The 27198-nt window shown below is 40.9% G+C and overlaps 1 protein-coding gene across 33 annotated transcripts in view; it reads right to left on the bottom strand.

The window, feature by feature from the left end:
* LOC125281389 (ral guanine nucleotide dissociation stimulator-like) overlaps positions 1–27198 on the bottom strand; it is a 119766-nt gene that overhangs the window by 52400 nt on the left and 40168 nt on the right. For 29 of the 33 annotated variants that reach the window (XR_008959450.1, XR_008959448.1, XR_008959446.1 and 26 more), the window contains 2 exons: positions 15803–15947; positions 627–899 (listed from right to left, as the gene is read on the bottom strand). Coding sequence is in view for 14 of the 33 variants with exons in the window: in XM_057312761.1 (XP_057168744.1) it covers positions 627–777 (151 nt within the window). In the remaining 19 variants the exon portion in view is untranslated. Of the gene's footprint in view, positions 1–626; positions 3003–15802; positions 15948–27198 lie in introns of those variants that run through there. The other 4 variants (XR_008959451.1, XR_008959452.1, XR_008959454.1 and 1 more) reach the window with 4 other exon arrangements.

The following is a 27198-nucleotide window of genomic DNA, read 5'->3' as shown; positions in this document are numbered from 1 at the left end:
GAATAAAATGTCTTATTAAATTAACTCTGAAAATACCGTTTTGAAAAAATTTTCATGTTTTGGAAAATTCTGATTTTAAGCTTTTAAGTGGGCACAGAATGAGAACATTTTGTTGGATCAAAGTTGTCTCCAGGAAAATGGGTGAGACAAAATAGCAGCACCAAAATGGCAAGACTAAATGGTCCTGTGTTCATTTCTCTGTATTTGCAGTTTTTAAAGAAAAAATATTTTTATTGACATACAATACACATAATCAAAAATCTACCATCTACCGTCTACAAATCTACCATTTATAGGTTTATATTTCATTAAGTACATTAAGTTCATGGAATACATTTTAAATGTATTAAATGCATTAATACCCTTTCTACAACCTCCGTCTAACCCAACTTCACATCTCATTTCATCTTGTGAAACTAAAACTCTACACCATGAATCAGAAACTTACCATTACTGCCTCATTCCAGCCCTTGGCAACACCATTCTACTTTCTGTCTTTATGAATCTACTTTGGGTAGGTCCCAAAAGTGGAGTCAAAGCTTGCATTTTTATGAATGCACTTAATGTAAAAGTTCACCCATGTTGTGGAGTTTTGCAGTCCTGTAGGAAATAAGCGTGTCACTTACCTGTTCTTCCGGTCTGTCTTCTGGGGGAGGGGCCTGCTGCTTGGCTGTTCAGGCTGCTCTGCCTGGTTGGCCTTTCACCACCCCTTGTCAGGGGGTTGGGTTTAACGTGAGGAGGTTGTCTGTGTGGCTTTGTTCCCTGGCAGATTTCCATGCCTCCTTAGAGGGTCAGAGGAAATACGGCTGTGCAGAAAACTCTGGCCTAGGGCAGCAAGATCACGGTCACCTTTCTTCAATGAAACTTCCAGGTCAAAACATCTCCACTTGGAAAAAAACCTGTCAGCCAAGAATGCTTTATTTGGAAAAGCTGTCCTTCAGAAATAAAGGAGAGATAAAGACTTTTCCAAACAAAGAAAAGCTAAATGAGTTCCTCACTACTAGACCTGCCGTAAGGGAAGAATTAACACCTATACTACTTAAACTCTTCCAAAAATATCAACATAAGAGGAATACACACAAACACATTTTAAGAGGCCAGTATCACCATGATACCAAAACCAAATAAAAAGACTACAAGAAAAGAAAATTATATACTGGTGTCCCCGATGAATATAGATGAAAAAATTCTCTTTAAGTATTAACAGACTGAATTCAGCAGCATCTTAAAGGACCATATACCACGATCAACTGGGATTTGTCCAGGGGGTGCAAGGATGGTTCAACATATGCAAATCAATCACTGTGTGACACATCACATTAACAGAATGAAAGATAAAAATCATATGAATATCTCAATAGATACAGAAAAAGCATTTGACATGCATTTGACAAAGTACAACATGCATTCATGATAAAAACCCTCAACAAATTGGATCGTGAAGAAACGTACCTCAACACAATAAAGGCCACATACGGCAAACCCACAGCTACGGCAAACATCACACTCATTGGTGAAAGACTGAAAATTTGTCATGTAAGATGGGGAACAAGACAAGGGTGCCCACTCTCAACACTCCTATTCAATACAGTACTCGAAGTCCTAGCAGAACCATCAGACAAGACAAAGAAATCATAGGCATAAAAATTGGGAAGGGAGAAGTTAAAACTGTCTCTATTTGCAGGTGACATATAGAAATCCTAAAGACTATAAAAACAACCCTGTTAGGTCTAATCAATGAATTCAGTAAAGTTGTAGGATAGAAAATAAATGTACACCTAGCAGTAGCATTCCTATACACCAACAACAAACTACCTGAAAAAGATATAAGGGAAAAGATACAAAGAACATTTATGTTAGGGAGAAAAACAACAAAATACTTAGAAATAAACTTGAGCATGGAGGTGAAAGGTCTCTTCACGGAAAACAAGACATTGATGACAGATACAAAAAAAGAAACCCACCAATGAATTGAATGGTATTGCATGTTTATGAATTGCAAGAAATAATGTTAATTACCCAAGCCACCAATAGACTCAATGAATTTCCTATCAAGATTCCAATGACTTTTTTTGCAGTAAGAAAAAAAAATCCTAAAATTTGAATGAAACAATGAAAGACTTTGGATAACCGAAACAATCTCTAGAAAGAAGAATAAAGCTGGAGGCATCACACTGCCTGATTTCAACTGTATTATAAAGCTATAGTAAATCAAAATCTTATGGTAGTGGCATAAAAACAAACACATAGACTAATGAACACAAGAGAGAGCCCAGAAATAAACCCAGACACATACGGTTTTTGAGAAGGGAGGCATTCTCAATGGAGAAAAATAAAACAGCTTCTTCAGTAAATGATGCTGGGAGAAGTGGATATTCACATGTCAAAGAACAAAACTGGACCCCTATCTTACATCATCCACAAAAATTTACTCAAAATAGATAAAAGACTTACAGGGAAGACCTGAAATCATAAAATTCCTACAAGAAAACATAGAGAATAAACTACTTGACATTGGTCTTGGTAAGTATATTTTAAAAATAACACCAAAAGCACGAGCAACAAAATAAAAAAAAAAAAAAGTGGTACTACACTCAAGAGCCTCACAGTGAAAGAAATAATCAACAAAATGAAAATGCAACATATGGAATGGGAAAATATTTGCAAATCATGTATCTGAAGAGAAATTAATACCTAAAATATATACATAACTCATACAACTCAGTTGTATGTAAAAAAAAGAAAGAAAGAAAGAAAGAAAGTAAAAAAATAAAGAAAAGAAAAAAGAAACCAACTAAAGAAAGGACCAAGGACCTAAATAGACATTTCTCCAGAGAAGACAAATGGACAACCAGCACATAAAAAAGGTGTTCAGGGGCGCCTGGGTGGCACAGTGGTTAAGCGTCTGCCTTCGGCTCAGGGCGTGATCCCGGCGTTATGGGATCGAGCCCCACATCAGGCTCCTCTGCTATGAGCCTGCTTCTTCCTCTCCCACTCCCCCTGCTTGTGTTCCCTCTCTCGCTGGCTGTCTGTATCTCTGTGAGATAAATAAATAAAATCTTAAAAAAAAAAAAAAAAGGTGTTCAACATCTAATCTTTACGAAGATACAAATCAAAACCACAAAAACCACAACGAGATATCATTCTTGTTAGAATAATTATTATCAAAATGACAAAAGATAACAAATGTTGATGAAGATGTAGAAAAAAGGGAACTCCTGTGCACTGTTGGTGGGAATGTAAATTGGCATAGCCAGTATGGAAAAACCTATGAACTTTCTTCAAATATTAAAAATAAAATAACCAAAGGATCCCGCAATTCCACTTCTGGTTACATAGCTGAACAAAATGAGATTAACATGTTGAAAAAAAAGAAGTTAGCCTGTTGAAGAGGTATTGCCACCCCATGTTCATAGCAGCATTATTTACAATAGCCAAGATATGGAAACAACCTGTATCTATCAACAGAGTAATGGATAAAGAAAATGTAGTCTGTATATCCAATGGAATACTATTCAGCCATAAAAATAATGAAATCCTGTCATTTGAGACCGCACGGATGGTCCTTGAGGACATTATACTAAATAAGTCAGCAGAGAAAGACAAATACTAGATGATCTCACTTATATGTGGACCCTAAAACATAAAACAAATAGAAAAACAAATAGAAAAAGAGATCAGATTTATGGTTACCAGAGGCACGGGGTGACGGGAGGGAAAACTGAATGAAGGGGATCAAAGGTACAAACCACAGCTGTAAGTCCTGAGAATGTCATGTGCTACACAATCACTGTAGTTAACACTGCTGCATGTTGTAGCTGAAAGTTGCTGTCCTCTAGTTCAACCTCATTGAAATATTAGGAATCCCAAGCTTAATCCAAACGGTTTGAGCCCAAGGTCACAGAGCTCCCACGTTGCTGTTTTCAATTGCTACCATAATACAGAACACTTGGAAGGAGCATCTATATTCCAGGAACACAGCCAAATATCCTTTATTCACTAACTCTTCTGACCCTGTGACTCCATACCCTTTACTTGTCGTAGTCAGAATTCAGTTAGATAGAAACTGCCTTTCTGATTCTAACAGTACTAACGCACTATGTTTTCAACACAAGCTGCCTATAATATAGTTTAAAGTATATTTATGATGTGTATGAAAAATAAAAAAAAATTATTAGATGATAGTTAAGGTCCCAGAGGCTCGACAAATTCCACAGTTCTCAAAAAGATGGCCCCAAAGCCAGCAGCATTACCTACACATTTGTCAGAAATGCAAATACTCTAGCCCTCGAGAGAACTATTGAATCAGAATCCAGTGGGATTTACCTTTGGCATCAACAAGTCTTCCAGGCAATTCTAATGCACACCAAAGTTTGAGAAACACTGCTTTAATTGTTTTCATTGTTTGCACAAAGACAAGGGTGGATAATTAGTCATAGTCATCTCCATAAACTCAATAAAAGCAACGGATTAAAAAAATACAGGCAAACTCACATATCTCATACGGAAAATTTACAATTTATAAAAAATTCTACAATATGCTTTAGAAGCTTAAAGAAAAGTGTGAGGACACATGAAACCTCATGATATATTTGGGTTTTGTGATGAGCACTGAGTGTTATACACAACAGATGAATTACTGAACTCTAAAGATATTTAGGTTTTTTTTTTTTTTAAAGATTTTATTTTATTTATTCGACAGAGATAGAGACAGCCAGCGAGAGAGGGAACACAAGCAGGGGGAGTGGGAGAGAAAGAAGCAGGCTCATAGCAGAAGAGCCTGATGTGGGGCTCGATCCCATAACGCCGGGATCACGCCCTGAGCCAAAGGCAGATGCTCAACCGCTGTGCCACCCAGGCGCCCCAAAAGATATTTAGGTTTTGTTTTAATTTATGACTGAATGTAGTGTTCATTTCTGTTTCATAAATGGATTTAAAACACCACATATGCCTAGTAATAAATGAAACCTCAAGAAACTAGATGAGTCTCAAACAAACAACCTAACTTTACCCCTTAAGGCACTGGAAAGAGAACACATCAGGCCAAAGTTATTAGAAGGAAAGAAATAACAAAGATTAGAGCAGGGAAAAATGAAGCGGGACTAAAAGGATAATGGAGTATACCAACGAAACTAAGAACTGATTCTCTGAAAATAAAATTGACAAGCCTTTACCTAGATTTCCCCCACCCCCAAAAACAAGGAGAGAGAGAGAGGGAGAGACAGAACTCATATAAAAAATGAAAGAGTGATACCAGAGAAATGCCAAAGATCATAAGAAACTACTCTGAACAATTATATACAAAAAATTGGACAATCTAAGGGAAATTGATAAAACTCCCAGAAACATACAACTTGCTAAGACTGAATCCTGATGAAATGGAAAATCTGAACAGATTATTAGTAAGCAGGTTGAATCAGTAATTGAAAACCTCCAAAAAACAAAACTCCAGGACTAGATGGTTTCACAGGTGAATTCTACAAAATATTCAAAAAGGAATTAATACTCAAATTCTTCCAAAAAATAAAGGAGGAGGGAATTCTTCCAAACTCATTTTATAAAACTGGAATTCTTCTGATACCTGATCCAGACAAGGATTCTGCAAGAAAAACATTACAGGCCAATATTCCTAATATACACTTACAAAAATCCTCAACAAAATATTAGCAAACCAAATTCAGTAATACACTAAAAGGATCATATACACATATCTAGAAAAGTGTTGTTACAGCTGATGTCAGAGAAATTATCTGTGCTCTCTTCTAAAATTTTTATGGTTTCAGGTCTCATATTTAGGTCCTTAAGCTTTTTGAGTTAATTTTTGTCTATGGTGGAAAAAAAGTGGTCCAGTTTCATTCTTCTGCACGTTGCTGTCCAGTTTCCCCAAGATCATCTGCTGAAGCGGCTTTATTTTCCCCACTGTATACTTTTGTGGCCTTTGTTGAAGATTCATTGACCATATAGTTGTGGAATTATTTCTGAGCTTCCTATTCTGTCCTATCGCTCTGTGTGTCTATTTTTGTGCCAGTACCATACTGTTTTGATTACGACATGTTTGTACCGTAAATTAAAGTTTGGAATTGTGATACTTCCAGCCATGTTCCAGGATATTTAGGATTTTTTGCGATTCCATACAGATTCTAGGTCTGTTCTGGTTCGGTGGAAAATGCTGTTGGTGTTTGATAGGGATTGCCTTAAATCTGTGGATTAGATAGTATGGACATTTTAAGAATATTAATTCTTCCAATCGACAAACATCGAATGTCTTTACTTTCTGTGTGTGTGTCATGACTTTAAATCAGTGTATTTATAGTTTTCAGAGTCCCGGTCTTAAAGCCTCTTTCATTAAATTTATTCCCAAGTGTGTGTGTGTGTGTGTGTGTGTGTGTGTGTGTGTGTGTGTGTTTAATCGTTGGTGCAGTTGTAAATGGGATTTCTTTCTCAATTTCTCTTTCTGCTATTTCATTCGTAGTGCATAGAGATGGAACAGATCTGTGTATTAACTTTGCATCTTGTAATTTTACTGAACTTATGAGTTCTAGTGACTTTTTTTTTTTTGGTAGGGTCCTTAGAGTTTTCTAGATATAGTATCGTGCTATCGTGCTATACACGAATAGTGACAGTTTTACTTCTCCCTTACCAATTTAGATGCCTTTTCTTTCTTTTCCTGGTCTGATTGCTGAGGTCAGGACTTGCAGTACTATATTAAACAAAAGTGCTGGGAGTGCACATCCTTGTCTTCTTTCTGATCTTAGAAGCAAAACTTTTGGTTTTTCACCATTGAGTATGACGTTAGCTGTGTGTTTTAGATATATGGTTACTGTTATTATTTTGGGGTACGTTCCCTCTAATCTTACTTTGTTGAGTATTTTTGTCATCACTGGGTGTTGTACCTTGACAGATTAGATTTTAAACTAAAGACGGTAGGTAGAGATACAGAAGGACACTATATTATTCTTAAAGGATGTATCCAACAAGTGGATATGACAATTATAAATATCTATGCTCCCAACAGGGAAGCAGCTAGATACACAAGCCAACTCTTAACCAGAATAAAGAGACATATAGATAATAATACGTTAATAGTAGGGAAGATATAGATAATAATACGTTAATAGTAGGGAACCTCAACACTCCTCTCTCAGCAATAGACAGATCACCTAAGCAGAAAATCAACAAAGAACCAAGAACTTTGAACGGACCAGATGGACCAGATGGACCTCATAGATATATACAGAACACTACACCCCAGAACAACAGAATACTCATTCTTTTCGAATGCACAGGGAACGTTCTCCAGAATAGATCACATACTGGGTCACAAAACAGGTCTCAACCGATACCAAAAGACTGAGATTATTCCCTGCATATTCTCACACCGCAATGCTTTGAGAATGGAACTCAATCACAAGGAAAAATTTGGAAGAAACTCAAACACTTGGAAACTAAGAAGCATCCTGCTCAGGAATGATTGGGTAAACCAGGAAATTAAAAATCAATTTAAGCAATTTATGGAGACCAACGACAATGAAAACATATCGGTCCAAAACCTATGGGACACTGCAAAGGTGGTCCTAAGGGGGAAATACACAGCCATCCAAGCCTCACTCAAAAGAATAGAAAAATCTAAAATGCAGTTTTTATATTCACACCTCAAGAAGCTGGAACTGGAACAGGTCTAACCCACGCACAAGAAGGCAGGTGATCAAGATTAGAGCAGAGATCAATGAATTAGAAACCAGGAGCACAGCAGAGCAGATCAACAGAACTAGAAGCTGGTTCTTTGAATCAACAAGATCGACAAGCCGCTGGCCAGACTTATTCAAAAAGAATAGAGAAAGGACCCAAATTAATAAAATTATGAATGAAAAGGGAGAGATCACAACCTACACCAATGAAATAGGAAGGATCATTAGAAACTTTTTATCAACAGCTTTATGCCAATAAATTAAACAACCTGGGAGAAATGGATGCCTTCCTGGAAACCTATAAACAACCAAGACTGAAACAGGAAGAAACTGGTTACTTAAACAGACCGATTAATTATGAAGAGATTGAGGCAGTGATCAAAAACCTCCCCAAAAACATGAGTCCAGGGCCTGACGGATCCCCAGGGAATTCTACCAAACATTCAAATAAGAAATAATACCTATTCTCCTGAAGCTGTTTCAAAATATAGAAATAGAAGGAAAACTACCAAAGTCATTCTATGAGGCCAGAATTACCTTGATCCCCCAACCAGGCAAAGACCCCATCAAAAAGGAGAATTACAGACCGATATCCCTGATGAATTTGGACGCCAAAATTCTCAACAAGATCCTACCTAGCTAATAGGAGGCAACAGTTCATTAAAAGGATTATCCATCAAGACCAAGTGGGATTCATCCCTGGGATGCAAGCGTGGTTCAACATTCGCAAATCGATCAGTGTGATAGATCATATCAGCAAGAAAAGAGTCAAGAACCATATGAGCCTCTCAATTGATGCAGAAAAAGCATTTGACAAAATACAACATCCTTTCCTGATTAAAACCCTTCGGACTGTAGGAATAGAGGGTACATTCCTCAATTTCATATTCTATGAAAAGCCTACAGTGAATATCATTCTCAATGGGGAAAAGCTGGAAGCCTTTCCCTTAGGTCAGGAACACGACAAGGATGCCCACTCTCACTATTATTCTTCAACTTAGTACTAAAAGTCCTTGCAGCAGCAATCAGACAACAAAAAGGGATAAAAGGTCTCCAAATCGGCAAAGAAGATGTCAAACTGTCTCTCTTCGCAGATGACATGATACTCTATATGGAAAACCCAAAAGACTCCACCCCCAAACTACTAGAACTTATAGAGCAATTCAGTAATGTGGCGGGATACAAAATCAATGCTCAGAAATCAGTTGCATTTCTATACAAGAACAATGAGACTGAAGAAAGAGAAATTAGGGAATCCATTCCATTTACAATAGCATGAAAAATCATACATTATCTCGGAATTAACTGAACCAGAGATGTAAAGGATCTATATTCTAGAAACTACACATCGCTCTTGAAAGACATTGAAGAAGACACAAAAAGATGGAAAAATATTCCATGCTCATGGAACGGAAGAATTAACATCGTTAAAATATCTATGCTACCTAGAGCAATCTACACATTCCATGCTATCCCAATCAAAATACCAATGACATTTTTCAAAGAACTGGAACAAACAGCCCTTAAATTTGTATGGAACCAGAAAAGGCCCCGAATCGCCAAGGAATTCTTGAAAAGGAAAACAAAGCTGGGGGCATCACGTTGCCTGATTTCAAGCTGTACTACAAAGCTGTGATCACAAAGACAGCATGGTATTGGCACAAAAAAAGACACATAGACCAATGGAACAGAATAGAGAACCCAGAAATGGACCCTCGGCTCTTTGGGCAAAAAATCTTTGACAAAGCAGGAAAAAACATCCAGTGGAAAAAAAGACAGTCTCTTCAATAAATGGTGCTGGGAAAAATTGGACAGCTACATGCAGAAGAATGAACCTTGACCACTCTCTCACACCATACACAAAGATAAACTCCAAATGGATAAAAGACCTCGATGTGAGACAGGAATCCATCAAAATCCTAGAGGAGAGCACAGGCAGCAACCTCTACGACATCGGCCACAGCAACTTTTTTCATGACACATCTCCAAAGGCAAGAGAAACAAAAGATAAAATGAACTTGTGGGACTTCATCAACATCAAAACCTTCTGCACAGCCAAGGAAACAGTCAAAAAAACTAAGAGGCAGCCCACGGAACGGGAGAAGATATTTGCAAATGACACTACAGATAAAAGACTAGTATCCAAAATCTACAAAGAACTTCTCAAACTCAATACACGAGAAAAAAATAAACAAATCCTAAAATGGGCAGAAGATATGAACACTTTTCCAATGAAGACATACAAATGGCTAACAGACACATGAAAAAATGTTCAAAATCATTAGCCATCACGGAAATTCCAATCAAAACCACACTGAGATACCACCTTGTGCCAGTTAGAATGGCAAAAACGGACAAGGAAAGAAACACCAAAGGTTGAAGAGGATGTAGAGAAAGGGGTTCCCTCCTACATTGTTGGTGGGAATGCAATTGGTATAGCCACTCTGGAAAACAGTGTGAAGGTCCCTTAAAAAGTTAAAAATTGAGCAACCCTATGATCCAGCCATTGCACTACTGGGTATTTACCCCAAAGATACAGACGTAGTGAAGAGAAGGGCCATATGCACCCCAATGTTCATAGCAGCATTGTCCACAATAGCTAAATTGTGGAAGGAGCCGAGATGCCCTTCAACAGATGACTGGATTAAGAAGTTGTGGTCCATATATACAATGGAATATTACTCAGCTATCAGAAAGAATGAATTCTCAACGTTTGCTGCAACATGGACGGCACTGGAGGAGATAATGCTAAGTGAAATAAGTCAAGCAGAGAAAGACAATTATCATATGATTTCTCTCATCTATGGAACATAAGAACTAGGAAGATCGGTAGGGGAAGAAAGGGATAAAGAAAGGGGGGGTAATCAGAAGGGGGAATGAAGCATGAGAGACTATGGACTCTGAGAAACAAATGAGGGCTTCAGAGGGGAGGGGGTTGGGGGAATGGGATAGACTGGTGATGGGTAGTAAGGAGGGCACGTATTGCATGGTGCACTGGGTGTTATACGCAACTAATGAATCATCAAACTTTACGTCAGAAACCAGGGATGTACTGTATGGTGACTAACATAATATAATAGAAAAGAAAAAAAAAAGAAAAAAAGAAAATTCTTTATTAAAAAATAAATAAATAAATAAATGAAAGGGGGAAAAAGGAAAAAAACGTAAGCACACAAAATCAGGGAACAGGACAGGGATAACAGCCCCAGATACAGAGGAAAAAGCTGGAGAAAACAGATGATTTTCTATGAATGTATAAATCACCAAAACTAAACCAGAAAATGATAGCAAATCTAAAAAAGCACTAAGCTTTTTTTTTTTTTTTAAAGATTTTATTTATTAATTTGACATAGAGAGACAGCCAGCAAGAGAGGGAACACAAGCAGGGGGAGTGGGAGAGGAAGAAGCAGGCTCCTAGCGGAGAAGCCTGATGTGGGGCTTGATCCCAGAACGCTGGGATCACGCCCTGAGCCGAAGGCAGAGGTTTAAGAACTGAGCCACCCAGGCGCCCCAAAAGCACCAAGCTTAGGTAGTTTTACTGGGGAATTCCACCAAATTTAAGGAAACAGATCATTTCAAGAGTATTTAAACTGGCTAAAGCAGAGAAAGCTTTTAATAAAGCTAAGGAAAGCACTAAAACAACTTGATAAAGATTACATTAAAAACAAAATTACAAACTGGTTTCACAAATCACAATGTAAAATGACTCAGTAAAATATTACTAGAATCTGGCTACACACTAACAGAGTTTTCACTGATGATTCAATAATATGACCATGATTCAATAACACAAAATCTGTTACTATTATTCATATGAACAGGTCAAGGAAGAACATCTGTATAATTTCACAGATGCTAAAACAGTATTTAATAAAATTCAACAACCATTTTTGATTAAAAAAACAAAGAGCAACAACACAGCCCTTAGTAAAATAACTACTGTGGCAGAAACACTAAAAGCATTCTCAGTGAAGTAAGGAACAAGACAACGTACCCACTATCATTCTGACTTAGTATTTGATCTTGTCCTGGAAATACAAAGCAACCAAAAAAGAGAAACAAGAGACATAAAAAGTAAAAAACATGGAATGAAATTCTTATTATTTGTAACTGATATGATATTATACCTGAAAATCCAAGAGAACCAACTGCAAAAACTACTAGAAACAATATGATGACATAAGTTCCTGCTTGAAAAATCAGTAAGTACAGGGGCACCTGGGTGGCTCAGTCGGCTAAGCATCTGCCTTGGGCTTAGGTCATGATCCCAGGATCCTAGGATCAAGCCCCACATCGCATGGGGCTCCCTGCTCGGCAGGAAGCCTGCTTCTTCCTCCCCCTCTGCCTACCACTCCCTCTACTTGTGCTCCTCTCTCTCTAATAAATAAATAAAATAAAAATTAGTAAAGTACAATAATAAAAATATGTAATATAAGAAAGGGTCCTATTTTCAACAACAAAAAAGATCAACTAGGAATAAATTTAAGAAATGTACAGGATTTTTACACAAACCTTTTAAAGACATTTCTGAGACAACTGGAGAAATGTGTATGTAGATTGGATATTACATTAAATTAGTACTAGGCAATAAATTGTTAATTTTGATAAATATAAAAAAGTTTTGATAAATATAGCAATGAGGTTATATATATTTCAAAAGTCTCTATTTGTTCCAGTTCCCAAGTTATACTCTGAAGTAGTTACGAATAAAATCATTTGTTTTAAAACATTCTAGTCCCCCACCCTACAAAGAAATGGAGGGAAGAGGGACAAATGATTCAAGATTGGCAACACATGGCAAACTGTTTAAAAAGACGTGATGGATACATCCAGGTTCATTATATTCTCTTCCCTACTTTTGTGTATTTGAAAATGTGCACAATAGGACCCAAACAAAGGCACGTACTGAGAGACTCAAAGGTACACAATAGGCTTATAAAAACACACAAAAATTGCCACCTAACAATTAGAAATGCAAATTAAAGCTACAAATCAGATGTCATTTTCATCAATCAAATAGAGAAAAGATCCAAATATTTGGTGATATTCAGTATTTGGGGGAAAGGAAGTAACTGACCTGCCGGGGAAAAAGTATCCATCAGTACTTTGGAGGACTCCTTGGCCTCACCTTTCAAAATTATAAACACACACTCCGTGGCCCAGCAATTTCACTTCTTAGGAATTTATGCTAGAGATACTAATTCAATAAGTATTTTCCGCCACCTACTATGGCCACACACTAGAGACAGAAAAGTGGAGGAAACAAGGCCCCTGCTCTCATAGGGTTCCATTATTGTAGGGGAGGAGAGAACCAATAAAGCCAATTAAGTACACGGACAATTGCAAGGTCAAGGGAGATAAGTGTGATGAAAAAAGCAAACAGAATAAGGGTGCTGGGAGTGGCAAGAAGTCTATTTTGGATGGGCCTCTCTGAGGACGTGACAGTTGGGCAGAGACCTGGGTGAAGAAGAAAACAAAGGAGAAGAATGACCAGGAGAACATTCCAAGAAATAGGGAAGGAAACCACGGAGTAACACATACATTTGGCTTTCCTGCCCTCTGCTTTTCTTTTTATTCCCTAACAGTCTTTCGTTCCTCCAAAGGATATGAGCACCTCTTGAATGTCTTTCTTTGTCCTGATACAAAAATGAAAATAAACGTATCTTTGAAATACAATACATCTTTCGGGCCAGCACTGTTTCCCCAAACACTATTGTGCCTAATAATTTCATTTCTTCAAAGGAAGAATTCCCAAACTTATCTAGGTGTAATGCCAAACCTGTTTACAAAAGTACATTCAAGCTAGAATTAGTTTCACAAAAGATATTGACCAGTTACTAGATAATTTTATAGAAAAAAAAAATACTGTCAGTCCCTGCCCTTCTGGCAAGAATGCGAACCACTGACTTAGAGAAGACTATAGTTTAATTTCATAACCTTTTAAGCAATGAGGTTGAAATGTTGAAGTGCCTATTTGGATAAATATTTATTTATTTGGATAAATATTATTTATCCAAATATTTTCAATTTCAATTTCATGATCTTTTAGGCAATGATATTGATATTTTTAGAGGCTATTTTAATAAATATTTGACACTGAAGTGGCCAGTGTCAATTAAGGGCGTTCCAGTTGACCCCAAAAGAAACGACTCTGCAACAACACCTGAGAACATTACATACTAACCTGTTCAAAACCGTGAAACACCCAGACTTCAAACTTGCCATGAATGATACGTTCTGTGAACAGCCAGATTAATTACAAAGCTAGCATATGGAGAGATCTGTCCCTGTGAAATACACTATCTTAATTCTGAAATCAGCTTTACCTGGATGCATTCATCTCCTATTCAGACAACGCAAAAAAAACTAAGACTTCCAGATTCTACAGAGATTCCTAAGGAGACAACTCAGTGTAATCCAATTTCAAGCACCATTAGCCATCTGCACAAGCAACGACAGGTTTCCCTCCAACAGCTGACGATGCGGTGTACCCCTGGCCACATCACACCACTGAACCTTCCCCCAAAGGTCCAGCAGAGAATGCCACTTCTGACAACTAGTTACCCGAGAAAAAATTACCAAAGTGAGAAACCGGGAAAAGGTAAGCTTCCGCACAGGCCAGCCCAGCAAGAGGGGCGCTCAGTTTTGAGTTCTATGCAGATCTGAGGCCAAGAATCCCAATGCTCTCTGGCTCTGGAGCCTGCCCTTCCACGTCCCACCTCTTACGTGAGAGGCGTCCAGGAGCCTCACAAGGGACGCCCCCCACGCCCTCCTCTACTCTACAACGTGGGGTCGTGATTGCCCCCTGCTCCCAGCCCCTGGGAAAGACGCTGGTCCAGCCGGTCGAGGACGGGGTACCACTGGCTCACCTGGGGAGGGTAAGGGCACGGGGCTGGGCTCCGCGGAGGGCCAGAAAAGGGCACCAGGGGAGGGAAGGGGACAGTCGGGGGCCCTCCGGCAAGCAGCTATCTGGGGAAAGGATGCCCGCGGGCCTCACTGGCGGGCCAGGCGAGGGAAAGAGGACACGTGAGAATGCAGGGTAGACGTGGGGCGCTCCTGCAGGCAAGAAACGTACGGAGGGGCGGGGGGCTTAAGAGCTGCCTGCGGGCCAGGTAGGGGGCCCCGCCCCTGCGCCCTGCCTCCCCTGCCCAGCGCCCGCTTCATGCCCGCGTCCGCGGCGCAGCGCGGCTCTGCCGGCCCCTTGCCCGCCAGGCGCAGGTTCTGCTTCAGGCGGCAGTCGGCGTCCAGCGCCGCGGCGGCCGAGCCCGACGAGGACGAGCCCGAGGCGGTGCAGCGCTCATGCTCCAAGGCGACGGGCTCCGTCCGCTTCCTCATCCCGCGGCCGACAGGGCCAGCCGCCGACGGCGTCCGCTGACCTCGCCCGCCCGCCCGCGCTGCAGTCGCCGCGACTCGCAGGAGCAGCTGCCGCCCGGAGCCCGCAGCCCCTCACATCCCAGCCCCAGGCCGCGGCGCCCGACTCTACCGACCCGCGCCTGGGATCAGGTCGGCCGCGCCTGCCAATCAGCGCCGGGCTCCCACCGGCCCCGCCCCCTCCATGCTTCCGCCGGGAGCGCGCCCAGCGTCCCCGGCGCCGACCTGCCCCCATTTTGGAGAAGGGCGGGAGAAGCCTTGCGGGGAGTCACAGTCGCTTTCGGGCGAGCGACCGGTGGTGCCCTTGAGAGGTCTGAGCTCGGTCGCCGCGGGTGAGAGGGCCGCCTTTGCCTGGGTGCTCAGCGCCAGGAGCCAACGCAGCCGGTCCTGCCCCAAATCAGTGGCCCGAACGTGGGAGGACGCCGGCCGGAAAGCACCCAGCGAGCCCGAGCCGCAGAGGAAAGCGGGCTCCCACCTCTCCCGCCCCAGATTGTGATTTTTCCCTAATGCTGGGAAGCCAGTACGAATGAACCCCTCGGAAAGGTTTCTGTAATGGCTTATGAAAACAAAGAGCAAACGGTAACAAATCACCATTCTCATGATTCATAACTATTTTCCACAAGATTTTAATTTAAAAAATACGCTCTCAGGTACTTTTTTTTTTTTTAACACAAGCATATAGATAATTTAATTTTAAAATATTGGGCTGAATTTATGAAAACTGAACTCATTAAACAACTTACTTCTTAAAATCTGTATATGACTTTAGAGTTGTGTAAAGCAGTTAGTAGTCGCTGGTGGAGGTGCGCCTGGCTGGTGGAGCACAGGACTCTTGATCTGGCTTTGTAGGTGCCAGTCCTAGGTCGGGTGTGCAGATCACTGAAGAATCTTTAAAAAAAATAAAAAAGGAAAAAATCTGTTTCAAAGATAAATTTACACTTGTGGAACCCAAGATAAGAACTAATTCAATTCATCTTACAAAGAAAAGAGCTGTTTCACAAATTTAGTGTTACAGCTTTGGCATTCTTTAATATTTCTTGGAAAGGATCTACAACCGAGAGATTGGCTTACTTATCACAAAGTGAACTTTCAACATTCAAAATTTCAACATTTCTGTAAGTTGAAAACGATTGGCAATTGATAAATTTAAGATCAATTAGAAATGCCTTTAGAAATTTCATAGCTCCTTCTATTAGCTTTGTAATGATAGTTCTAAATTGCAAAAGAATTTCATTGACAGTGTTATAAAAAATATCACAACTGGCATTCATATTTGTGTGGATAGCTTCAAATACAATTTTAAAATTTAAATGGTGAATTCTTTAAACTGTTATGCACATACTGGAGATTAGGAATCCAGAAACCGAAGTTAAAAAAAAAAAAAAAAACTGACCCTATCACTCACAAAATCCTCTTTAATTGAAAAAAAAAAAAAAAAAAAGCAAGGAAGGGAGGGCTGTTGAGAAGAGAGAAATGTGAGGGTTATTGAGTCTGGCTGGCATTGGGCCTTACCCGTACAGTCCTCAACTCTTGGTCCTGTAGGGGCCAAGGGCCAGGCTGCTCCAAGGTGGGCCACTTTGGCTTGAAGATTATTTTGACCTAAAGGCAATCAAGACCCTATGGACTTCCTCCCTATGAAAGAAACTTTTTGCCCCTTCCTTGACTAATAGAAGAATCTAAATTGGGGTCTTTCCCCAATTTAATAATGGTTATTACCAGAAATAAGTCTTATCCAAGTGACCCATCTATATGGCAAGGCAAGCATCTAATTACCAAACATTCGCTCTTCTTGCCCTGTGACTTGCATTCTTTCCCTTCAAAGTCCCAGACCCCCACCTGATTCTCTTTAGTTCAGGATGGATACATACACACACACCTTATTTTGCCTATCTTTGGAATTTCCATGTCAGTGTGGATTCCCTGTATGTAGGAAACTAAATTTGATTTTCTCCTGTTAATCTGTCTCATATCAATTTGATTCTTAGTACAGCTTGACGGACCTAGAAGGGGACAGGAAATTCTTGCTCCTGATATTCCACATTGACTTTCTGTATGGTCTTTAAATACCATGCTACACTGGTGACACCCACATTTGTATCTCTAGTCCATACCCTTTCCTTGAACCCCAGGCTCCTCTATCTAATGGTCTACTCATCCACTCTAATATCCTGTAGGCACCTAAAGTTCCTATGTTCAAAACTGAGCTCCCAACTCTTTTCCCTCCCCCAACTCCACGTGTAACCTTCCTCACCTCAGGAAGGGCAACCTTGTATTTACATTTCCGTAGGTCAAAACCCTGGGATCATCCTTGAATCCTCTCTTCTTATGTCTGTATTAGCACTCCTTTCAAAATCTATCCAGGACACAACCACTTCTCACCACCGCCTCCATCCACACCCTGGCCCAAGCTGCCATCTTCTCTCACCTGGATTATTTTAATAGCATAAGTGGTCTCCTGCCTCCACCATTGTCAACTTTTGTCTACTTAAGTCAGCCGTCGGAAAGTTCTTTTTAAAGACGTAGCTCCAATCCTGTCACTTGTTTGCTCAAAATACCTGTATGGTTTCCCATCTCACTGAAAATAAAACAGAAAACTTGTGAGAGGGCCTACAAGGGTCCTACCTGACATGGCCTCCAGCCCTCACTCTGATATCAGCCACCAGGGTCTCCCTCCCTTACTCTGCTCCAGTGTCACTGCCTCCTTGCTGATGCGGGGACCCCAAGGAGAGGTGTGGGTGGCACGTGTGTGAGCCACCCATTCCCCTCCTTGGGGCCTTTTACTTACATTCCTGCTGCCCGTAATTCTCTACCCAACCTATGGCCCCGTTTCCACATGCCTTACTCGCTCCACACTGCAGGTCTGTGCCTTCTCTGAACACCAACAAAACCCTCAGGTCCTCTCATCATCACTCTATTTACCTGCCTTGGCTTATTCTCCTTAGCACTTTTCACTAATATATTTATCATCAGTATATCTGTATCCCACGCTGGAACGTAGACTTGAGAACAAGTACTTTGTTCACTACTTTATTTTCAGTGTCTAGAACAATATGCAGCATAGAGTAAGCACTTCATGAATATTTGCTTAAAGAGTAATCAATCACCACAGCCCCTTAGAAGTGTGTACTGTTGGCCCCATTGTACAGGTAAGGAAAAGAAGCTCAGGCCGAGATTCTGAAATTAAAAAGGTATATGAGGAAGGTTGTGGGTACTGGTGATTTTTGGAATACAGTTCTGTAGCACAGTCCACTATAGATCTGTGTATTTAATAAAACTTAGCTAAATTATCCCTGACTGTAGAGCTGAAAAGGAAATGTCACTCAATTCAGATTACACAGCTATTGTATCTTTATTTGCAAAAGAGGAACATAGTTTCTGGGGTTAGCTAGAATGCAGTCATATTTTCTTTTTAGAAATGTTGCTTTTTAAAAGGTAACCAAGTAAAACAAACTGTTTCTATAGCAGTAATTTCCACCTTTGATTCTATATGGTTATGAAAATTTCCATAATCATATAGGTAAATTATGGCTGTGTGAATTCGTGTGAATCTGGGTATTTTCCCCCCTTTGTAGACTTCACCATTAGAGCTATTTTCCAAATGTTTTAAAATGACTCTTCTAAAATCAAAGGAGCTTCTGTGGGGTTGAAAGCTTACATACAAAGTCTGCCACTTTAGAAGCTGAGTAACCTTGGATAAGTTGTCTGTTCAGTGGTTGGGGTGCCTGACTGGCTTAGTGGTCAGAACCTGCAACTCTTGATCTTAGGGTCCTGAGTTCAAGCCCCATTTTGGGCATGGAGCCTACTTGTGACCTCGGGGCAGTTACTCAGACTCTCTGTGCTGTCCGTTTCTTCTGCAAAAATGGGAAAGAGTATAATAATAGTACTCAACTCTTCCTGTCGCGAGGGCCCTAGGAGTGGTATATATATATATGTCAGCTTCTCTGGACAATGCCTGACATACAAGTAGCAGCGACGTCAGTCTTTGCTATTAATTTTCTGTCTACCACTGCCGCTGCTATTGAAGTGGGAGACCAGCGAGGTTCTTGTCTCACCTAGTCGAAGACTGAATCTCTCAGACAAAGGAGAGTAAACCGATAGAGGTTCAGTAAGTGATGAAACAGAAGAAGCTCTCGGGAGGGGGAGGGGTCCTGACAGGTTTACCCTTGTGGGCTTTTAGGGTTGGTCTTTTATAGAAAGCTAACCAGGGAACTTAAATCTTTTTTACTTCTCTATTGATAGCACCCTTGAGTAAGGACTAGTGATAACATCGTCAGTGGCTTGCTTCCTTTTTAGCGTCCTGTAATTCTTTGTTGGTCACACGTAGCTGTCATAATAAGACCCCAGCTCCCACACCTGGGACAGGATGGTCTGGTTTGTTCCCTTAGCTCTGGTTTCCTTATATCTCTGAATTTTTGAGATTTGTATGAGCTTGATCCCGTAGCCCCCTACCTCTCTCTCCCTACCTAGCCCTGCCTGTCCCTTACTCACTACTACTTATTACCATTATTCTTATTTTTCTCTTACTACCTCAAAAGGGTGCTAAGCACGTGGCCTATGTTACCCGTTGTTCTTATAAGAACACTTTGAGATTTAAACCATTTCTTCCAGCCATGTATCCAGAGGCTTGGGGAGATTAAGTATCTTGGCCATAGCCAGTGGGAAGTGAAACTAGGATTTAAACCATGGCAGTCTGGTTTCAAACTTGCACTTTAAATTCCATCCTTGACTACTTTCCCTAACACAGGGCAGCCATTGCGTGGATACCGGGCATGTTCTGCTGGGCACGAAATGTGAGTATTAGAATGCAGTGTGAGGACACTAGAGAGGTGTACACAGGAGCATAAGGAGAAATGCTGGTAGGAGCTGGGGTAGAGGAGGGGGCGTTGGGGCCACGCCTGGAAGGATGAGGTCCCCACTCTGAGAAGGAAGATAGGCAATGCAGCTGAAGGATACAGCCGTGCAGAGACTCATGGTCACATAGGAAGGGGGGACTGATGTGTGTGCAGAGGCTACAAAGGTGGGTTCTAGGCCTAGGAGAGTTGTGTATTCATGTATAAGGCATTTGGAAGTTGGTAAAGGATTTTAGACAGGGAAGTGACAGGACAGTTTTTTACGTTTTGAGGGTGGTGATGGCAGCACTACATGGAATAGATTGGAGATAAGAAAGAACAGTGGCAGGGGTGCTTATGATCGCTCTTTGACAGACCTACTGTGAGAGCTGCGTATGGTCCAAACTGTGTCTGGTCGCTGGGCCCAGAAATCAGTGTCTGGGTTTCAGAGATGAGGCAAACAGGACTTGTAACTGTTAGAACAGGGGTGGAGATGGGATGGGTAATGAATGAAGGAGGAATCACAGAGGATCTTGAGGGGATTCTCTCTCAGATACAGCATCAGAGATCAGGAGGAAGAGTGTTTGGGGAAAGGTGAGTTTTGTTTTGAACATTAGAGAGTGCCTGGTCGAACAGTTAGGTCATTTTGCAAATGAGACTGAGCCAAAAGAAATTATAGATCAAGTTCAGGGACTTGTCTGAACTTACAGCATATTGGAGCAAAGCCTCACCTTGAACACAGATTTCCTAGATTTCCTGTCTGTTGTTCTTTCAGAACAGTTACTTCATTTAAAAAGTTAGGAGACAGTGGTGGGACGGGCAGCAGAGATGCCAGAATGCCAAGGCACGCAGGCTCTAAAATACGACCCCATGCTGCACTCAGACAACCAGGCACTTTGGAGGTTATGTAACACATGAGGAGACAAGCCCAAAGAGACACAGACTCGTCCAGCAGGAGCTGGCCGCCCCGGCCTTACGACTGGCTCTTCAGACCTTCAGTCCATGCAGCTCTCTGTTTCACTCAAATCTTAAGTTACCACTTTTGGGGGGTTCAGAGGCAAACTTAAAAGTTATAAAATCACTCCTTTTTCTAGGTTTTAGTTTGGCAGAGCACCTTTTGCAGCTTTTTGCCGCACAGGCACCTTCCACTAACAAACCCGTCTGCTCAGGTGACTCAGCGGCCTGGAAGACTCGGCCTGAGGAGGTTGGCCAGTCTCTGACACAGCCAAGCGGGGACAGGCCAATCTATCTGATTGATGTGAGGGCTGATAGGCCCATGACCCACAGGACCTTTCAAGAATCACTGTTCCCAGGAAGATGATAGTCACTGGGTCTAGAGGAGGGACTCTGCCTTGTTCATTCCACGCCCTCAAGGTTAGGTGCTGTATTCAGCAAACTGAAATAATTGTCCACTTTCTATATGCAGAACTGCTAATAGTTTAAGTGAGGTTTTAGAAAAATTATCTTGGGCTCCCAGCCTGAGGTGGGAACACAAAACAGTACAATTTTTACTATAGATAAATCTAAATCTGAAAGCATGTGTGTATTTTCTTTTTTTAATTTTTTTAAAAGATTTTATTCATTTGATAGAGAACACGAGCAGAGGGTAGGGGCAGAGGGAGAGGGAGAGAGAGAAGCAGACTCCCACTGAATTGGGAGCCCAACATGGGGCTTGATCCCAGGACCCTAATATCATGACCTGAGCCAAAGGCAGACACTTAACCAACTGAGACACCGAGGGGCCCCAGCATATGTGTGTGTGTGTGTGTTTTTATTTTTAGGATTTTATTCATTTGAGAAAGAAAACACAAGTAGGGAGGAGGGGCAGAGGGTGAGGGAGAAACAGACTCCCCACTGAGCAGGGAGCCCAGTGTGGGACTCAATCCTGGGACTCCGGGATTGACCTGAGCTGAAGGCAGACACTTCACCGCCTGAGCCACCCAGGTGCCCCCATGTGTGTATTTTTATAAAAATTATTTCACACATGTCTTTTGTATACCTGCAGATCTATGAATCATACAGGAGTTTCAGCTATTCCTTAAAATAGTATTTGCTGATAATAGGAATATTTAACTGAATTCTAATAAATCAGACTTTTCCATGATCTCTGTTTAACTACTTGATGAAAGGGAAGATAGAAGACATGCTTACGTTTTTCATTGGGAATTACGTAATTTTCTTATGTTTGAAGAGGGTTAAGTTCTTGATTTTGTAGTTATACCAATAGCGCCAAAATGTTTTTGCTACATGTATGTTGGCCCTAAAAGTAGTTGGGTCACTTATCTTTGGATTGCTGACAGACCTACTGTGTAATATCTATGAACTTCAGAATTTTAATATTTTTATCCTTCGAAAGGAAATTTTTTTAAAAATTTGCCCCAAGGTGGATAGTAGAGAAACACCTTTGGTCCTTCTGTTGTTGCAAACCAAAGTGTTCATTTTTTGTAGTGACTTTTTTTAAGATTTTATTTATTTATTTGAGAGAGAGAGCATACACAGAAGCAGGGGAGGGGCAGGGGGAGAGGGGGAAACTGACACCCCGCTGAGCAAGAAGCCCGATGGGGGACTTGATCCCAGGACTAGGTATCACTACTACCCTTGTAGTAATTTTTTAAGATCTGTTTTCGTTAAAGTTATTTACATACTTTTGTCATGCTTTATTGCTTCTAAAGGAGTGGTGGGTTTTTTTGGTTAATTTTATTGAGATATAATTTATATACAACAAAATACAAATTTAGCAGATTTTTTTAGTTTTTTATGAATTTATACATCCTTATAACTAGCGCCGCAGTCAAGGATTCTGTCACCCCAAGGGTTCCCTTTTCCCCTTTTGTAGCTACCTACTCTCTGTAGCCGTAGGCAATCCCTGATGTACTCTCCGCGACTACAGATTATAGTTGTCTTTTTTTGCGGGGAGGTGTCTGGATTCAGGGTGCCAGGAGTTGCATACTTTTTCTGGGAAGGGCCAGTAGGGATCGTACAGTATGTACTCCTTTGTATCGGACTTCTTTTGCTGAGTACAGTGTATTTGAGAATATCCTTCATCAGTATGTTGATTGCTTACGTTGTCAGTAATTCATTCCTTTTATTGCTTGTTTCCTCTATTTTTTATTGTGGTAAAATATAACATAAAAGCTGCCAGTCTAGCCAATTTTAAGTGTGCACTTCAGTGCCCTCAATTACATTCACATCATTGTGCAGCCATCACTCCTCTGTCCAAAACTTTTTCATCAACTGAAACAGAAACTCTGTAACCATTAAGCAATAGCTCCCCATTTCCCTCTTCCCCCCGCCCCTGGTAACATCTAATCTACTTTCTGTCTTCACGAATTTGCCTATTTTAGATATTTCGGGTAAGTGGAATCACACAATAGTTATCCTTTTGTGTCTGGCTTATTTCACTTAGAATAATGTTTCCAAAGGTCATCCATGTTGACGCATGCAGGACTACATTCCTTTTTATGCCCCAATAATATTCCATTGAACGGATATGCCATATTTGGTTTATTAGTTCATCAGTTGATGGATGTTTGGGTGTTTTTACTTCGGGGTTGCCATAAAGAATGCTGCTCTGAACATTTATACACAGTTTTTGAATGAACATATGTTTTCAAGTCTTTTGAGTATACCTACAAGTGGGATTGCTGGATAATATGGTAATTCTATGTTAAACGTTTTGAGGAACCATGAGACTGTTTCTCATAGGGCTGCACCATTTTATATTCCTCCCTACAATGTATGAGGGTTCCACTTTCTCCTCATCCTCACCAACACTTGTTCTAGGCATTCCCACAGGTACTGCTTTTTGATAAGATATATGAATCAAAGATAAACATAGAGTAGATCAGACATTGCTACAGACTTGGTGGAATTAATGGACGTGTATCAATATCATTTTGTATGTTCTAGGAGGATGGACTCAGGCAAGTTTTGGAGGAGATGAAAGCTTTATATGAACAAAACCAGTCTGATGTGTAAGTTTTGATGAGATTGATTTTTTTTTTAAGATTTTTTATTTATTTGAGAGAGAGAGAGCGCGAGCAGGGGCAAAGAGCAAAGGGAGAGGGAGAAGTAGGCTCCCTGCTGAGCAGGGAATCTGACATGGGGCTCAATCCCAGGACCTCAAGATCATGACCTGAACCAGACACCCAGCCAACTGAGCCACCCAGGCACCCTAATGAGATTGGTATTTTAAAGCAACTTAAGAAATAGGATACTGAAATCAGATAATGTTCCATCAGTTTTTAGATATGATTTTTTTTAATTCTCTGTGCGCCTGATCATACTGTAGCTATACAGGACTGAGGGGGTTTGTGTTGATCGCCCTAAATCTATGGGGATTCAAATAGTGCATGGTCCACAGCAGATGCTCAGTAAATATTTATTTGAATGATACGACTTGCAAGATATTAGAGTGAATCTAAAAGAGATGAGACAGGAGCAAATAAAAATCCTAACAAAGTGAAACCTATAGTTTCCCCTGCTCATTTTCACTACTAGCTACCTTAGCGCAGTAAAGGGATAACAGGAGATGTGTACACTTAACAGGAGCAGCAGTGATTTCCAGCAGCTTGAGTGGAGCTCCCCGAGAATCCGTGCTACAGAAGGCCACGGTGCGGTGTGTGAGAGGGCTCTAGGTTTAGAGAACATCGAGAGCTGAGCGTGGTGGTGGCACAGTGGACAATTTGGCTGTGTGACAAACTTCATAGGTTCTCTTGATTTGGCGAAGAGTAAGACACAAAGGAGTATCAACTCCAGGATCAGAAGTGAGATATTCAGCTCTCAACCTAGAGAGACATCCGTCTGTGACCTGATGTTTCATTTTTGGCTTTGTTAGGTACAGTGTTTTTATCAGTTACTTGGGCATAGAAATCAGTAACATGCTGGTAAGATCTGTGGAGCACATGAATAATGGGAGCATTTTCCAACTGCGATGTTTAAGGAGAGATACAGCAAAATCTTCACCAATGGACTGAGGAACGGAACCATAGCAGGTTTACAGTATGCGTAAGGCAGATATAAAGTCCTGAACTCAAGTTCCCAAGCAGTTTGTTCATTCATTAATTCATGTAACAAATATGTACTAAATGATTACGTGCTAATAAGTGGCTCTGGTATTTCAGCTGTAAACAACACAGTAAAGACGTCTGCCCCCATAGCCCTCACAATCTAATGCAGAAGACAGATAATAAATACAGATACACCAAATTGGAATACATGCCATGAAGGAAAACAACAGAGTTCTGCGAGAGAGAATAATTAATTAAAGATAGACTTGGATTGAGGAATCAGGGAAGTTCTCTCCAAGGAAGAAACATTTCAGCTGAGATCTAAAGGAGAAGCCTGCTTCAGTGAGGCAGACAGCGTCCTAGGTGGAGGGGGCAGCATATGCAAAGGCCCTGAGCTTTGAAGGAGGGTGGGGTGCTCAGGACAGTGATAGTTAAAGAAGGGCAGTATGGCCGAAGCTTAGCAAACAGGCAAAGGGTGACACCAGGTGTGAATTTCAAGCACGTGAGGCTGCTGGTGGCATGGTTGTGTTTTAAAAGATCACCCTAGTTGCTGCGTGGACAGTAGACAAGGGGATCAAGAGGAGAGGGAGGCATGCTGGCCATGCAGGTGACAGCAGAGGTGACCTGGACTAAGTAGAAAGTGAACAGGTTAAAGACATATTTACTTAGGAGGTGGCCTAACAGGCCTTAGTCCAGGAAGAGAATGATTTTCCTGTTATTTGCTATATTTGTACCATTTGCTAATTTGTGATCCCAAATTCTGTGCCCTACCCTCCTAGTTTCTTTCTTGGTGGGGGGAAGTCACTATTACCAGTTTCTGTTAAAAATTTTTGTCAGAAGAAGTCTATTCCTCTTTAATTACTCATGTAAAAGTAAATTTTTTTAGGAAGTCCTTATGTACTTAATGAAATACTCTGGTGTTGGCTTGGGCATATTTTATTTGTACTGTTTCTTTATAATCCAGAGCACATTGTAAACAATGTGGAGAACGAATGTGGACACACAATGCCATAAGCAAGCAGTTTCCCTGGCACTGAGGATGTGGGTGCACTGACACACAGCAAGATGGCACAGCGAAGTTACTGGGTGATCGATGACTCCCTTATCTTTCCTGGGTCCCCCTTGGTCCATCAGAGATACTCAAAAAGAGCTACCTGAACAAAGAGGGTTCTAGTCAAGGTTGAGGAGCACTCATACAGACTGAGGTGCTCTCATGAAACCAAAAGTCCAGGGAATAGCCACCTTCCTCCTCAGCCATTCTGTATCTTTCTTGTGGATGAGGCATGGATGGGCTAGAGCTTCAAGTACTCACCATCAACACCATTAGATACCTTTCAGGTAACCTGATACAAAGGGAAACTAAGAGCACGACATCGGTAACATATTCAGTTTTATTTATAAATATGACGACTGCTCACTGGTCTAGAAGCCCTCTTCACGTGATTCCCTCCTACAGCTCTTAAGATTCGTTGAAATTCTCTTATGTATTCATTTCCTTCTTCACTGACTGACACGCCACTAGACCGGAGGCTGCATAAGGCCAGGAATCTCATCCAATTTGTTCACTGCTCTGTTCCTAGCCCCAGGAACAGAGCTTGGTACCCAAAAGGTACTCAAGGCGTATTTGTTAAATGAATACACAAACAATAAATATTAAATATTTTCTATCTCTAAGTCAATAGCTGGAAGAACTGATTTATCTGATTGTTTATCTGACTGTTTAAAAGCAAGACTCATCAGATGAATATTTAAAAGTAAGCCTAGCCCTTGAAGAAGGAGGCCACAGATACTGGAATTTAACATCCTGCAAAAGGGAACACAAGAAAGTAAGAAAGGGCAGATTTTTAACAAGGCTAACTTCAAGAAGCATAGAGACAAGGAGGAAGTCTTCATTCAGAAAAAACGATGAACAACGACAAAAACAACTATGACCAGAAACATCCCTTAGACAGACATTCTTTACTCATTCATTTGAACATTACTGAGCCAGTACCCATTCCAACGTGCCTTGAGCCAAGTGCTAGGAAATTCAAAGACAGTAAGACACAGGGCCTTTGAGGGTACAGAGGTAAACAAGTAATGCAAAAGGTACCATGACCAAAGCTTATGCATGGCATCAAAGCAGGGAGTAGACAAAGAAACTTGGGGAGGTTGGGAACATTAATAATGCTATACATTTATACTTCAAAAGACACTTTCAGGAATTTCTTTTTTTTTTTTTTTTGGCCCTCACCCATAACCCTGTGAGGTACATGGCGCAGGTGCAATGAAGATAAAGAAACCACGGGTTCTAGATCTCCC

Source organism: Ursus arctos, unplaced genomic scaffold, assembly GCF_023065955.2.
Source record: "Ursus arctos isolate Adak ecotype North America unplaced genomic scaffold, UrsArc2.0 scaffold_16, whole genome shotgun sequence".
In the NCBI taxonomy this organism is placed as follows: Eukaryota; Metazoa; Chordata; class Mammalia; order Carnivora; family Ursidae; genus Ursus; species Ursus arctos.
Note: the sequence above shows the minus strand (reverse complement) of the source record. Positions and strands in the feature narration are given on the sequence as shown.